The sequence below is a fragment of the Prionailurus bengalensis genome, chromosome A1 (assembly GCF_016509475.1).
Source record: "Prionailurus bengalensis isolate Pbe53 chromosome A1, Fcat_Pben_1.1_paternal_pri, whole genome shotgun sequence".
NCBI lineage: Eukaryota > Metazoa > Chordata > Mammalia > Carnivora > Felidae > Prionailurus > Prionailurus bengalensis.
The window spans coordinates 169,911,846-169,928,775 of NC_057343.1; the positions used below are offsets into that span (position 1 = coordinate 169,911,846).

Genomic DNA, 16,930 nt, shown 5'->3' on the forward strand with positions numbered 1-16,930 from the left:
TTTTTTTTCAAAAACTGAAATTGAATATCTCCACTTGCCCTGTGCAGAGAATTTTGATGGTTTAGAAGTAGTAAAGTTTTCTTGTGTCAGAGCCAAGACTGAAATTTTTCTAAATAATTAGTATTTCCCTCAACCACTGTTATTGAGCACTAAATTCCAAAAGCTTTGGAAACATTAGCATGTGCTAAAGATTTGAATATTTTCCTAATGAATCCAACCTAAAATTACAAGGTAACACAGTGCTTGTATGCAGAATTTATACTGTAGTACAAGTCATTTAGATGACAACTAATGTTATTTGAATCACAGGTAATGTCAGGCTGTGTATATACTTTTTATGCCATCAAACATTAAAACATGAAGCAGCATTACCATTCCCACCAAATTTGAAACTGGTATATTTTATTTTCTAAGCTTAAACTACATTTCTAGCAGTGAGTTTTGGACCTCTATCCAAGTATTTTGGCATTTTAAAAATCCCTAAAACTATGCAATTGAGGAGTTTCCACCAAACTTTCAGTTAGGAGTGAGGTGTCTGCAGTGTAATGACATGCTAAAAGGCATACAATGTAATATTATAAATGCCTTCTAAGCAATAACTGTACTCAATTAAAGTCATGTGCTTATGATTGATATTGATATTTGCAGAACCCATCAATGTGAAAAGACACTTTCAAAGATGAAATAAATTTCATTATATATCTGCTTTAACAAGTGTACATTTACAGTTGTTTGATGATAAGCACTAACTTTGAACCCCAAGGAAGGGAAATATTATTACCCTCAAAATATCCTCAAAATAATATTAATACACTGGTGTTACAATAAATTGTACCCATTTATGATTACAATTTGAATTTTTCAATAAAATATTTGTGAATATTTGTTTTCTCTTTTGTTATGTTAATACCTACATTATACCCATAATTTTGCCTCTTGGTGGCAAAACCTAAAATGTTTATTATTCCGACCTTCACAGAAAGTGTTTTCTGACTCTTGTAAGGGATGACACCAATTTAACCCATTAGACTGTTTGAATCAACCTTGTCAATCAGTGGAATGATAAATACTGCAGTACTTCCATGTTTCAAGCAGAACTATGGTTTTATCAATTTTGGTTTTGGCTGTTCTCATGTATAGTCTTAGCTCAAGTTCGGTCTTTGATTGAACATATGCTGCAATCATGTTAGGTTGTGTTAGGGGAATACTTTTTGTGTGGGTGAATGGTAAAGATTTGGAAATATGGGGGGCGCCTGGGTGGCTCAGTCGGTTGAGCGTCCGACTTCGGCTCAGGTCACGATCTCATGGTTCGTGAGTTCGAGCCCCGCATCAGGCTCTGGGCTGATGGCTCAGAGCCTGGAGCCTGCTTCCGATTCTGTGTCTCCCTCTCCCTCTGCCCCTCCCCCATTCATGCTCTGTCTCTCTCTGTCTCAAAAATAAATAAACATTAAAAAAAATATTTGGAAATATGTAAAATATTGGAAGCTGGTGACATGTTAAAAGGATATTTTGATTAAGGGACACATGCCACACAGAAGAAGGCAGGTGGATTTGTTGTTGGGGGTAGATTAGGTTGTGTGTTAAGAGATGAATATATTTAATAGAAACTCCTAACATTTGGTTGATTAGGAGCTATCTTCTGTTTAATCTTGAGAAAAACTAATAAAGCTTTGTGTCATGGTATAGAAGGTCATTCATAAATTCTATGCTGCTGCAATTATATTTTAAGGAAGAGATCACAAGAAATGTTTTATTTCTTCAATTTATGTTGCGGTAACAGGGAAAAAGAGATGTCAGAAAAGTTACTTCAGGCAGCTGTACCCCTTTTCCAATTATTTTTTTTAATTAACCCAAATGTCACAATGAATGTGACAGCGTTGGAAATTTATAATTTATACTTTTTTAGGAAGTTAGGTCTCTGTAAGAGTGCTATAAAATTTAGATAATGATGGCCAATGGTTTGAAGATAGAAAAGTTATTGTAGAAGTACCGAAAATTTGTTATTGTCTACAGTGTTTTTGGCTTTTGTTTTGTTAAATACATTAAATCTTTAAAAATTATCTAACTAATGCTTGCAGATGATAAAATCCATAAAATCTTACAAAAAGGGTGTACAGTGAAAATTGAAGCTCTCCTTAAAACATTTTTTTTTGATATTTTATTTATTTGAGAGAGAGAGAGAGAGAGAGTGCACACCAGTGTGCGAGTGGGGGAGGAGCAGAAAGAGAGGGAGACAGAATCTGAAGCAGGCTCCAGGTTCTGAGCTGTCAGCACAGACCCCATGCGGGGCTCGAACTCATGGACCGTGAGATCATGACTTGAGCTGAAGTCAGATGTCTAACTGACTGAGCCACCCAGGCGCCCCAAAGTTCTTTTTAAAGATACATTTCTACCTTCTGGTGTTAATTGGTTAAAAAAGTCATGTATTTTTCCAGACTGTAGAGACAGACATACACATGTATATAAATTGTTTTCTTGACTTAAGTGGGCTCATTCTATGCATACTTTTTTTGCATTACCCTCTTTTTAAAATATATACGAAATATTAATAGTGCACAGTGTTTTAATGCTTACATGTAAGAAAGTTTATTTAATGTAGTTATTTATAGATGGGTATTTATTTCTTTTTTCTTTTTTTTTTTTTTTTTAAATTTTTTTTTCAATGTTTATTTATTTTTGGGACAGAGAGAGACAGAGCATGAACAGGGGAGGGGCAGAGAGAGGGAGACACAGAATCAGAAACAGGCTCCAGGTTCTGAGCCATCGGCCCAGAGCCCGACGCGGGGCTCGAACTCACGGACCGCGAGATCGTGACCTGGCTGAAGTCGGACGCTTAACCGACTGCGCCACCCAGGCGCCCCTGGGTATTTATTTCTAATTTTTTCTTTTTGCTAAGTGGTGGATACAGATTTTGGTAGGCTGAAACTTACAAAATTGGGATGGGTGTGTATGTGTGTGTGTGACATCTTAAAACTCTAGTGACTTACAAGTGTAAAAGCAAGTGCAGACTCTGGGAAGAGATCTTGCAAGTGTGCTGCCTGTAGGTTAAGTGTTATTAGCATCACAGAGAGTTCACCTTTCGTTATTGTGATTTAAGCAGTGCTTCAACAAATATCTTTGTTTTTATATCTTTGTGTACTTGTTGAACTATATACATTAACTAAATTTTATGAGGTGAAATTACTAATACAGAGGATATTAGTTGTTAAGTCCATACACTCAGGATCTAAGCTGCCTGGACTCTGACATGTTTTTCCAATTACCAGGTCTTTCACCTGGGACAAGATCCTTAATCTCTGTGGCTCAGTCTCTTATATGTAAATGGAGATAATAATGATGTTATAAGAATGTTATGGACTTAAGTACTTATAAAGTGCTTGAAACTATTAGGCATTTAGTAAATGTTAAGTATTATGTCAGTTTTGTGAATTTTTTTTTAAGGCAGTGTCATGACATTTAAATGTTTTGAGTCATGTTGTTTAAGTATAACGCATTTACTCTAAAGATGTAAAGAATAAGCCATTTGGACTGTTACTAGTGTATTTGTATACAAACATATATAACAATGACATCATGGTAAAGAGTGCTTTGCAAACTATCCTAACAGGTATTATGATATCGGTTCATAAAGTATAATTACTAGAGTGTTTTCCTCTTCACTGGATTTTCACTCCATGTTTTTTTTAGGAGGATGGTTGTAAAGAAGGGAAAATGGTTTCCCCATATAATTCCATTCTTCTAAGATCATTTGTCTTTTCCACTTTGAGTTTACAACTATGAATCTTTAGAGATGTAGAAATATTAAGAAGTTTTGACTTCAAAGACTTACTCAGTTTTGTTTTGTTTTGTTTTTAATTTAGAAAGACTTTTCATAAAGGTCAGTTATGCTAAGGCAGTCAAAAAATTAAAGCCTCGAGAAGAGGTACCAATTTCTTGACATGATCAGGAGCTAGAAAAGGTAGAAACAGCTAATATTATTATTCTCTTCCCTCTGCTCTCCTCATTTCCTTATTCTTATCTCCTTTCTTTCTTCCTTGAGCCTTCTGGCCTTCATTGCTAAATGTAGTAGGTGGTGAATTCTAGCTGACAGAACAGACCTGCCGGGGATCAGAAGTGTTGTTAGTTCTTGTAGGCCTTTGAGTTTCTAGTGCCTTTCCAGCTCTTTAGGGAATCTAGTAAGCTGTGGTAGGTTTCTTTCTTTCTGGTTTAAAGTTGTTATAGCACAGACCAGAATTTGAGGAGAAGAGAAATCAAAAGTACCAACCCATTCTTCTCACAAATGAGCTGACATGTACTAAAAAAATTTAGCCTATATAAAACCTCAAATTTAATTTCTCTTTCAAAGCTTAGGTGATGTTTTTCAGGAGGCTAAAATGATTACTAAAGGAAGTAGAAAATCTTAGCAGATTTGGATTTTAATATACGTACCTTGCTAGAGGTACCAATGATGAATGGGGTCTAAGGTATTTAAACTTGCCGATTGACTGGCTTTCACCTCTTTCCTCCTTTCCTAGCCTGTTTCAGAGTAAAAATAGCAAGTAAAAAGAGGGCAGTGCTAGGGAAACTGATATTCACCACAATCAAATGTCTTCCCTTGTCCAAATGATAAAATACGAAGGAATCAATAATAGAATTTCTCATTTTTTTTGCTTCCTTTTTGATATGTAGTGATATTACTACTGTTAAATCACATCCAATCAACATGTATGTACATATTTATGTGTATGCCTATGGACATACTTACTCTTGTACCAAGGATGATAAAAAAATACAAGCTTATATTAATTTCTTATGGAACTGAAAATTTTCACATTTCTGAAAAATTAACATTGTTGGAAATAACGTTGTTTTGAAGGGAAAGACTTTTAATTATGCGTGGCTTCTCTTTTTTTTTTTATGTAGTGTGCTTGCAGTATTCCATTATTTTACTTGCCCTTAATTGGGAATAATGCATAAATAATAAAAAATGTAACCTGTTCTTGAGTTTTATTTATAATATATTCAATTCTACCTCTGCCTTGGGAGCAACATTATTGTTTTGCACCCACTGTTAACAAAATATTCTTAAAGGTGGAAGGCAAAACTTAAAGTTACTTCTGAGAAAAATGTTTTTTTTAATGAAGCTAATAAAATTGGTTAATAATATAAGGTTACATGTATAGAGAACATGTTATGCTTCAAACTCTGTAATAGTAACTTAAAAATATGCACAGAATCACAAGAACTCTTTAAGTTAGGTGTTAAATTGATTCCTATCTTACTAACGGAGGAAATGGAAGTTTAGAAAAGCTGAGTGAATATTGAAAGTGAGGGTGTCTGGTTCTAGAGCTGTTGTTTGTCACACAAGAATAAGGTGCTTTACAAACTGCAGTAGAGACATAAAGTGGTCAACACAAATACTTCTCTTATTCTGAGGTGGGAAGGTGAAGTAATTAACTTGATGATACAGCTGTTACAAGGAAAGGAGTCAGCCCTGTACTTCCAGTTATGTTCTTTGTCCATTTTCATATTAGATTGTCCTTTTTTCTAAGAGGGCTTTTGCTTGTAATTTGCACTGCAAATTATTTCTTCCCAGTTTGACTTTTGCTTTTGACTTTCTTTATCCTCTCTTTAACTTCCAATATATTTACATTTTCGTAGAGTTGGATTATTTAATATTTTCTTTTGTATATTTTGGATTTCATGTTTTGCTATAAAAGGCTGAAGATAAAGATTTTATGTGATACAATAGCTTTCTGTGTTTTTTTTGGTAGAAATATTTCTATTCAGGACCAAATGCATTTTATGCAACCAAAAATGATCTGGGCTAAAGTTCATATTAATTTTGTTTATTTAATTGTGTTAATATCTATATGGAAAGTATCCCTAAAGCATTAATATAGTGTATGAAAAGAGAAATAGCTTACTATCCACTTAAATTGCCATTCAGCTAAACCTCACTGTCTCTTCTTTAAAATAAGGATAATACTATCTGATTGGTTGTTGTGAGAAGTAAATGAGAGAATACATGCAAGAAATCCTGGATACCATATACTCAGTGCCTACTAAGTACCAGACATTACATATACATTACTGTATTTGATCCTCAAAACAATGCTTTGAAGCAGGTATTCCTGCCCTCAGATTACAAGTGAGAAAATAGATTTAATGAGCTTATGCAACTTGCTCAGCATCTCTAAAAAGTGGCAGAGCCAGAATGTAAATACATGTTTGTCTGAAAATAAAAACGATGGTCTTTTCACTACACTCTTCCTGAAACATTATCGGTATTTATTTGCTTAAATCCTTTTTTTCTTTTTATTATTTATTATTATTTTTAATGTTTATTCATTTTTGAGAGAGCATGAGCTAGGGAGGGATAGAGAGATTCCCGAACCGTGAGATCATGACCTGAGCTGAAGTCGGACGCTTAACTGAGTCACCAGGTGCCCCCAATCCTTTCTTCTTTTTAAATTTTCTGTTTCTGTTTCCCTTTTTTATTAATGACTAAGACTCTCAGACTGTCCGAGAGTACTACTTGTGATTATTGAAATAGTCTTTTCTTCACTGTCCAGTAAGGTTGCCTGCCACTAGCCACATGTGTCTGTTTAGCACTTGAAATATGATTAATGCAACCAAGAAACTGAAATTTTACTTTAATTTACTTTACATTAAATTACATGTGGCTACTGCTTTGGACATCACCACCTTAGATGTATGAATGTTTAGTGTGTTTGTATAAAGTGAGTATAATGTGTTGTTTAATAATGAGGAAACTGATCATTCTAGGTTGAAAACCTTAGCAGAAGAACTTATGCAGACACAGCAGATGCTTTTAAACAAGGAAGAGGCTGTCCTGGAGCTAGAGAAGAGAATTGAAGAATCTTCTAAGACCTACGAAAAGAAGTCTGAGTACGTAAAACAAAAATAATTTGAAGGAAGAAAACTTAACTGATGTAATTTTACAGAACGCTTCAGTTACATGGTATTATGGACATAAAATTCCTAGAAGCTGAAATTTCATTTTAAGTACCAAACTTTGGATAATTGAGTTACTTTATAGGACTCTGGAAAAATGATTCTGGGTTTTGTCAATATAGTGCCCTGATCAAATGTCTCAATATTTTAACAATTTGAACTATTTTCTGAAAAATCCTGTTAAAAGTTGTCTTTATTCCTCTCATCAGTGTCCACAAGATTCACTGTGAATTCCTTGTTCAGAAAGTGGCAGGTCAATGTTCTCTATAAATTGGCTTCCCCTGTGTTAGAAGGAAACAAACAAACTTACTAGAAAATAGCAATCTGTTTCACTTACGAAAATCCTTCTGAGACTTGCTACGCTGTTTTGTCTTACTGTTGTTGTTTCTTGATGATTTCTGGATCTGTAAATATCCTCCTGGATCCTCTTACTTTACTTGTCTGTGGATACTGTTGTTTTCAATGATTTTAATAATTACGTTTTCTACCATTTTAAAGTTTAAATTTTGATCTATAACTTAAAATTTATAATCTGGCTTTGGTTATTGCTTACATCTCCAACAGGTGTTACTGGTATGGTGTCTCTACTCTCTACTCCTGACTAGAGTATATACATTTTTTGCTATCATACTCTCATAACTGGGTTGGTTTATCAAGATTCTCAAGGAAATTATGATGTGTCGAATTTCTCTGGTCTATAGTTGCACTTTCTACATAACTTCTAAAATATTCTCCACTTTTTTCAAGTCTCTGATCCTCTTATCTCCACCCATCATTGTCAGCAGTTGTATATCCTCTACATTACAGAAAAAAATTAGAATCATCAGGTGGCAACTCTCTTATTTTCTGTGACTAGATATCCATATCTGCTGCGTTTGTACCCATTCTCTGTGCTTACTTCCATAGAGGAACTGTTCCTTTTCTCAAGTCTATTTCTTGTGCCTCTTTTTGTATCATGTCTTCTCATACTTTCTCAGAAATTTTACATCATTTTTTATATTAGATTTACCTTTTCTTCTCGATTGGATCCAATTTTTGCTTATTTTTTTTATTTTTGTTTATTTATTTAGAGAGAGAGTGCATGTGTGTGCATGTATGGGGAGGGGCAGAGAGAGAGGGAAAGAAAGAATCCCAGACAGGCTCTGTGCTGTTAGCACTTGAACCCCACAAACCATGACCTGAGCCGAAACCAAGAGTTGGACACTTAACTGACTGAGCCACCCAGGTGCCCCAGTGCTCATTTGTTAAATATTCTTAAGTGTTGATTCTTAAAACAATTTCTACATCTCTGCCCACCCCAGATAACCCTTCTATATTTTCCCCCAACTGCCTTTGCCTATTGTTTTCTTAGTCATACTTGTTCTCAGAGTGATTATATTCACTCATTTCTTTAATTCCTACTTAGTTCTCAACCCATATATATCTAGCTTATTCCTCGTCACCACTGAAATAGGTATCTGTAAGATCTCCAATGACTTCTACATTGCTAAATTTAACAAGTATCTTACTTGACATCCTCTCAGTATCTGACTTTGTCGACTACATGTTGTTGTTTTTTTTTTTTTTCTGTTGGTGTTTTGGACCAGATCTTTTGCTTCTCTTTGTGGCTACTCCTTTATAAACTCATTCTCCTTCACTAAGCCAGTCTATTTTGGAGTTACTCAAGGAATGGCCTTAGGCTACATTCACTCCCTAGATGGTTTCCTGATGATGACCCACATTTATTACTCTTGCTCAGATTTTTCCCCTGAACTCAATGTCCATGTAGTCAATTACCTACTTGACATAACTCCTTGGATGTCTTAGAAGTAAATTCCCCATGTCTAAGGTTGAATTAACAGTCTCAACACAGAGATGCCTGGGGGGCTCAGTCAGTTGAGTGTCTGATTCTTGATTTCGGCTCAGGTCATGATCCTAGGGTGGTGGGATTGAGCCCCATGTCTGGCTCCGTGTTGAGCATGGAGCCTGCTTGAGATTCTCTCTCTCTCTCTATCTCTATGTCTTTCTCCTTCTGCCTACCCCCCCCCCCCACTTGTGCTCTTTCTCTCTCTCTAAAACAAAACAAGACAAAACAAAACAAAAATTCATATATAAAAAAAATTTGAATACAGCCCAACCCAATTCAACCTAGTTCACTCTTATATTCCTTATTTCAGTGAATGGCAACATAATCTATTTTATTATACACCTTAGAATATTAGGGGCCTACCTCTCCCACTTATACTATAGCTCTTATTACAACTTGGTATTAAATATTATATTAGAATCAATGGGCTTTTTAAAGATGAGAACAGGAAAATTTGAGTTATTCTGGGCATTCCTTTAATATGTCTGGAAAATTTTAGTATTGTGTTAATAGAAGATTCTATTTGGGTTGTAAAAACAAAATGTATCAAACATTACCCATATAAAATTCAAAAAAGAATTATATTTTGCTTTTCTGTCTTTGGGAATAATCTCTTCATTTGTTTACAGATAACCAAGTGGTTCCATTTTTTTATGGTTTTGTAAATACACACATTGTAAATGACTCCTGTTTTAAAATTTAGTAGGTATAGAGAAAGACCATAAGATGGCTGACCCTCTCATTAGCATGTCTACGTTGTTGAAAGAGACAATCTTTAAGGGGTTGTCTTAATCTAGAAATTGTGAGATTCTTTGATTTTTGTTGTTTTCGTGACTCAAATCTTTGACTCTCTTTTCATCTACATAATGAATGTGATCCACTCTCTTACACCTATTTATATTTATCAGGGGATGATAATGGGAGTATAAAGAAAGGAGGCTTAAAGAGTGGTGGATATCTGGGAAATAGCATTTCCTGAGTTCTTACTCTGTTCCACATGTTATGCCAGATGTTTTATATATATTACCACACTGAATGTTAGCTTCACTACTCCTTTTGTGTATTTGCCTGTATTTTCCCTTTAAGACTTAGAGAATTAAAAAATATTATAATTACATATCTAGTCAGTGGTAGAAAACACATGAGTTCTTGACTCTACAGTATCTGTCTTTTTGATCACAGCATCTGCTTGATCTTATTCTTTTAATAGTGTTTTTATGAGGGTAAGTTAGAAGAGATAAGTATGTCAAACAATTCAGGGGATGAGTTCTGTTTAGCTCTTTGTTATGGAGTTGTTATTATCAGCTTCATAGCATAATCTTGAAAATGTTAAGCACATTTATATAACTAAGCAGTCATTATGAAATTTCATTAATTTAGATATTAGTAGGGTTGAAGTTTGTCTTTGATTTATATGTTAAAATATTTTGCTGAACGGGGTGCCTAGGTGGCTCAGTTGGTTAAGCATTTGACTCTGATTTTGGCTCAGGTCATGATCTCACTATTCATGAGTTTGAGATTCTCTGTCTCCCTTTCTCTCTGTCCCTTCCCTGTGCTCTGTCTCAAAAATATAAATAAATAAACTTAATTTTTTTTTTTTTTTGCTTAGCAATTAACCTGAAAGGGGTTCTAGTGGAAATATTTGCATTTCAGTTTCTTAATAATTCATAAACATTTCCTTCATATATGTGTGTAAATCTACATATATATTTAAATACACTTATATAATTAAAAGCAATTTCAATCCAGTTTTAGAAATAGATTTACAATAATTTTTACTCTGCACTACTTTTTTAGCTTCATATGCTGTTAATTGGAAGTATTAAAAACAATAAGAACCACAGTTCTTCACAAATACTAAAAATATCCTATAAGTTAGATATTTATACTTTTATTTATTTTTTTTTAAACATTTATTTATTTTTGAGACAGAGAGAGACAGAGCATGAACGGGGGAGGGTCAGAGAGAGGAAAACACAGAATCTGAAACAGGCTCCAGGCTCTGAGCCATCAGCACATAGCCTGATGCGGGGCTTGAACTCATGAACCGCAAGATCATGACCTGAGCCGAAGTCGGACGCTCAACCGACTGAGCCACCCAGGCGCCCCGATATTTACACTTTTAAATTATTGCAGTTATACTGAAATTTTACCTAACAGAAAGCATTGTTCGTTCTATTGAAATAATAAGGAACTAAAGTTAAAACCTTTAAATTTGAGTTTAACATAAATGTCTCTAAAACATTTTATAGTAACAGTGGAAAAAATAAATTATATGAGAAATCATTTGATAGCTTTCATTCCTATAATTGAATAATATATAGTGAAAAATAAACTTAAAGAATGGTTTTTATGTGACATTAAATTCACACTAACAAGAGTAGAGTTTTAGCTCATATAAATAATGCAGGTCTCAACTGAAATGTAGTATTGTAGAATTATATTTTAAAAAATAGAGTAAAAGGAATAAAACCAACCACTTGAAATGGTATAATTTTAATACAACACAAAGTGTCACTGTAGTATACATAACTTTACTCATTACTTCTAAAGCATATTTATTCAAATGGAAGTAATATCAATCTTCTCCTGATTTATGACCCTTGACTACTGTATTAGAAAATAGTTTATGGGAAAATACATCATGCATATGTCATTTATGACTCAGGGGCATAAAGAGCAAGTAATATTACTACTGGTTTTAATGCCTGGCTTAACTTCCAAAAAGTGAATGATTATTTGATTTTGTGTTGTTTTGTACTATTATCACTTAATACTTAAAAATACTTTATATGTTATAAAGTCATAACTCTTACAGCTTTGCAGAATCTTTTTTTTTTATTTTTAAAAATGTTTCTTATTTACTTTTGAGAGTGCATGTGCAAGAGAGAGACAGACTCTGAAGCAGGCTCCAGGCTCTGAGTTGTCAGCACAGAGCCCAATGTGGGGCTTGAATCCATGAACCATGAGATCATGATCTGAGCCAAAGTCAGACGCTTAACTGACTGAGACACCTAGGTGCCCCAAAGCCATGCAGAATCTTAAGAGATTATTTGTTTCAACCTCCTTGTCTTTCAAATTATGTAACATCTGAGGCCCAGAAATTTTAAGAGACTTGCAAAATGTCACATCTACCTTACAGTTCAGGTAAGACTTAAGTTATCTAGAGTATTGTATAGTGTGCAAATTCAGGGACCTTTTATTTTTGTCTCCAGATTTAAAAATTATGTATATTACAAACAAAGTTGTCCTACCTAAATAGACAATACATTCAATAACATTTATTGCATGTCTGCTAGGTGCTATGAATACAATGAAGGGTAAGATATTTATTGTCCCATGTCTTATGAAGCTTACACTTTTGTGGAGTAGACTAATATGAACAAGAAATTAACATTATGATAATTGCTATACAATAAGGAGTTCAGATAAAAGAATAATAGAGGAACACCTACTTAAGATAGGTACTCTGGGGTCTCCCAGAAATTGGCATTTTTACTAGCTTTGAAGGACAGAAGTTGCTCCCCGCCTCTTCTGTGTGACAAATGCATGGAAAGAGTAGTCAGAGATAGGGAGTTAAGTTGAACATGTAAAGGTTCTGATCTCATCTAGGTTTTAAATTTATTTAGGGCTTCCTATTGTGTTATACAATCATTTATTTTCTATAATTTTTTCTTATAATATGTATAACTTGTTTGCTCAATGGTGTTATAAGCGTAAAAAATCATTAATATTGTCTGGTATAGTGATTACAGTAATACTTTTAAAAAAGTAACTATTGAACAAAAGCAAGATGTTTATGTGAAACTATATCATTATACATAAAGCTCAATGAGATTAATTGGAAGTAGCTAATTTTGCTTATTAATTTCATGACCAGACATGTTGATTAAAGACAGTTAGGACTAGGGATGCCTGGGTGGCTCAGTCGGTTAAGCATCCGACTTTGGCTCAGGTCATGATCTGGCATTTCATGAGTTCAGGCCCCACATCGGGCTCTGTGCTGACAGCTCATAGCCTGGAGACTGCTTCGGATTCTGTGTCTCCCCCTCTCTCTGCTCCTCCCCTGCTTGTGCTCTCTATCAAAAAATGAATAAATGTTTTAAAAAAAATTAAAAAAAAAAGTTATGACTACAGCCATACTATACAGCATCTACCTCCCCACCAAATCTCATTGTTTTTCCAAACCACTAAACTAAAACCCATAAATTTATATTTTAACCCTAATTTTTGGTATTAGGATAGTGTCTCAGAATGACTAAGTGATTGCCAATATGATACAAGATAATTATTTGGAACTCCTGAGAGGAGAATAAAAAAGGCCTATCTCTAAATCAGATTACTTAAGAACCCAAGGCATATGAGATGATAAAACCTCACCTAACCAGAGGAAGCATGGTGCAGCAGCACTGATATAGATTTTAATTAAAGTTTTTATTTTCATATAATTACAGATTGACCTATAGTTGTAAGAATCAATACAGAGAGATCCCATGTACCCTATGCTCACATCTCCCCTATGCTTATATCTCCCCATCTTGCAAAACTATAATATAATATTATAATCCAAATATTGACATTGATACAGTAATGGAACAGAACATTTTCATCATTGCAAGGATCGTTTATATTGCATTTTTATAGCTACACTGCCTTCCATCTCACACCCTTTTTTTTTTTAACTCCTGGCAACTGTCTTCCATTTCTGCAATTTTGTCTTTTCAAGAATGTTATATAAATGGAATCACATTGTATCTAACCTTTTGAGATTGCCTTTTTATATTCATCATAATTCATCCAGGCACTTTCTTTTTTTTTTTTTTTTTTTTTTTTAAATTTTTTTTTTTTAACATTTATTTATTTTTGAGACAGAGAGAGACAGAGCATGAACGGGGGAGGGGCAGAGAGAGAGGGAGACACAGAATCGGAAACAAGCTCCAGGCTCTGAGCCATCAGCCCAGAGCCCGACACGGGGCTCGAACTCACAGACCGCGAGATCGTGACCTGGCTGAAGTCGGACGCTTAACTGACTGCGCCACCCAGGCGCCCCCAGGCACTTTCATTCCTTTTCATTATTAAGTAGTATTCCGTGGTGTGTATGTTAGTTTTCTAGGGCTCCCATTACAAAGTACCGCATACTTGGTGGCTTAAACAAATTTATTCTTTCATATTCTTAAATGAAGTGTTGGCAGACTGGTTTCTTCTGATGGCTCTGAGGGAGAATCTGTTCTTTGCCTCCCTCCTAGCTTCCCTAATAGCTGGCAAACCTAGGCATTCCTTGGTTTATAGAAGCATCACTTCAATCTGCCTCCATCTCCCGGTGGTATTCTGGGTACTCTTCTCAGTATCCAGATTTTCTTCTTTTTACAAGGACACCAGTCATAAGAATTAAAGGCCCAAATCCACTCCAGTATCACCTCATCTTAATTAATTACATCTGCAAGAACCCTATTTCCAAATAAGATCACATTTTGAGGTTCTTAGGGTTAGGATTTGAACATCTCTTCTTAGAAGACACAATTCAACTCATTTGTCTTATCATTCACCCTTTGAAGAACATCTGATTTGTTTCCAGGTTTTGACTATTACAAATAAAGATGCTTCAGGAATTCATGTACAGCTTTTTTTGTGAATGTAAGTTTTAATTTTTCTGGGATACCCATGAGTGCAATTGCTGGTTTCCTACTAGCAGTGTGTGCGTGATCATTTTCTCCTCATCCTTGGCAGCATTTGGTGTGGTCATCTTATTGTATTTGAGCCATTCTAATAGATGTGTACTGATACCTCATTTTTTTTATATTGAGACTTTATTTTTTAGAGTAGTTTAACTTTCATAGCAAAATTGAGGGAAGGTTCAGAGATTTTCCATATATCCTTGACCCTACACATGCATATCCTCCCCCGTTTTCTTTTTTTTTCTTTTTTTTATTTATTTATTTTTGGGACAGAGAGAGACAGAGCATGAACAGGGGAGGGGCAGAGAGAGAGGGAGACACAGAATCGGAAGCAGGCTCCAGGCTCTGAGCCATCAGTCCAGAGCCTGACGCGGGGCTTGAACTCCCGGACCGCGAGATCGTGACTTGGCTGAAGTCGGACGCTTAACCGACTGCGCCACCCAGGCGCCCCTCCTCCCCCGTTTTCAATATCTCTCCAGAGTGTTATATTTGTTACAATTGATGAACCTACAGTGACACATCATTATCACCCAAAGTCCTTAATTTAAATTACATTTCACTCCTGTCAGTTTGAACAATGTGTAATGACATGTATCCATCCTTATGGTATCATACAGCATAATTTTTGCCAGAAAGCCTCTGTGCTCCAGTTATTTATCCCCCTGCCCCAATTCTCAACTGTTGTCAACTGCTGATCTTTTTATTGTCCCCATAGTTTTGCCTTTTCCAGAATGTCATATATTTAGAATCAGACATTATGTAGCCTTTTCAGATTGGCTTCTTTCACTTAGTAATATGCAGTTAAGTTTCCTCCATGTCTTTTTGTAGCTTGGTAGCTCATTTGAGTGCTGAATAATATCCCATTGTCTGGATGAATCACAGTTTATTTATCCATTCACCTACTAAAGGACATCTTGGTTGCTTCCAAGTTTAGGCAATTATGAATAAAGCTGCTCTATGTACATCTGTGTGCAGGCTTTTGTGTGGTTGCAAAATTTTAATTCCTTTGAGTAAATAAAGGAGTGTGACGCTTGATCATATGGTAAGAGTATTTTTACTTTTGTAAGTAACTCCCAAACCATCTTTTCGAGTAGCTGCACCATTTTGTATTCCCACCAGTAATGAATGAGAGCTTCTATTGTTCCACATCCTTGTCAGCATTTAATGTTGTCTGTGTTTTAGAGTTTGGTCATCTCATCACTGGATAGAGGTATCTCATTGTTGTTTTAATTTGCATGTCACTGAGGACACATGGTGTGGGGCATCTTTTCATATACTTATTTTCCATGAGCATATCTTCTTTGGTGAGGTGTCTGTTAAGTCTTTGACCTGTTTTTTAAATCAGGTTGTTTGTTTTCTTATTGTTGACATTTAAGAGATCTTTGTGTATTTTGAATAATAGTCTTTTATCAGACGTATGTGTTTCCTATGTTCTCTCCCTGTCTATGGCTTATCTTACTGTTCTCCTGACACTGTCTTTCACAGAGCAAAAGTTTTTAATTTTCATAAACTGCAGTTTATCAATTATTTCTTTCACAGGTTGTGCCTTTGATGTTTTATCTAAAAAAAGCTTTCACCAGACCAATGTCATCTATGTTTTCTCCTATGTATCCTCTAGGAGTTTTGAAGTTTATGTTTTACTTTTATGTCTGATCCATTTTGAGTTAATTTTTATGAATGATATAAGGTCTGTTTTTGATTCATTTCTTGCATATGGATGACCACTTGTGCAGTACCATTTGTTGAAAATACTAACTTTTCTCCTTTATGTTTATCATTTTGGAAGACCCTATTTATTATTCAGGGTAAAGTAAAGGTGAAATAGTTTAGTATAGAGATTATAAATGCCATGAGAAGTCATGTTTAAAAAGAGCCTTTTCTAAAATTTTTTTTTTTTTTTAACGTTTATTTATTTTTGGGACAGAGAGAGACAGAGCATGAACGGGGGAGGGGCAGAGAGAGAGGGAGACACAGAATCAGAAACAGGCTCCAGGCTCTGAGCCATCAGCCCAGAGCCTGACGCGGGGCTCAAACTCACGGACCGCGAGATCGTGACCTGGCTGAAGTCGGACGCTTAACCGACTGCGCCACCCAGGCGCCCCAAAAAGAGCCTTTTCTCTAAACTTTATATGTGGTTTAAAATTTTTTAATTCATTAATTTATTATTTTTATTGAAGTATAGTTGACATACAACATTGTTAGTTTCATGTGTACAACATTGTGATTCGACATTTGTTTACATTACAAAATGGTCACTATGATAAATCTAGTTACTATTACCATATAAAGTTATTACAATACTATTGACTGTATTTCCTCTGCTGTGCTTTACCTCTGTGACCTACTTGTTTTATAACTGGAAGTTTGTACCTGCTTAAAATTCTTGCTCGCTCTCTCTCTCTCTCTCTCTCTCTCCCCACTCATATGCTAACTATTTCTCTCTGTTAAAAAA

At 35.0% G+C, this 16,930-nt stretch overlaps 1 protein-coding gene across 2 annotated transcripts in view; it reads left to right on the top strand.

Annotated features, from left to right (window-relative positions):
• FER (FER tyrosine kinase) overlaps window positions 1-16,930 on the top strand; it is a 437,406-nt gene that overhangs the window by 112,976 nt on the left and 307,500 nt on the right. For both annotated transcript variants that reach the window (XM_043595148.1, XM_043595157.1), the window contains one exon: window positions 6,769-6,891. In XM_043595148.1, the coding sequence (XP_043451083.1) occupies window positions 6,769-6,891 (123 nt within the window). The remainder of the gene's footprint in view (window positions 1-6,768; window positions 6,892-16,930) is intronic.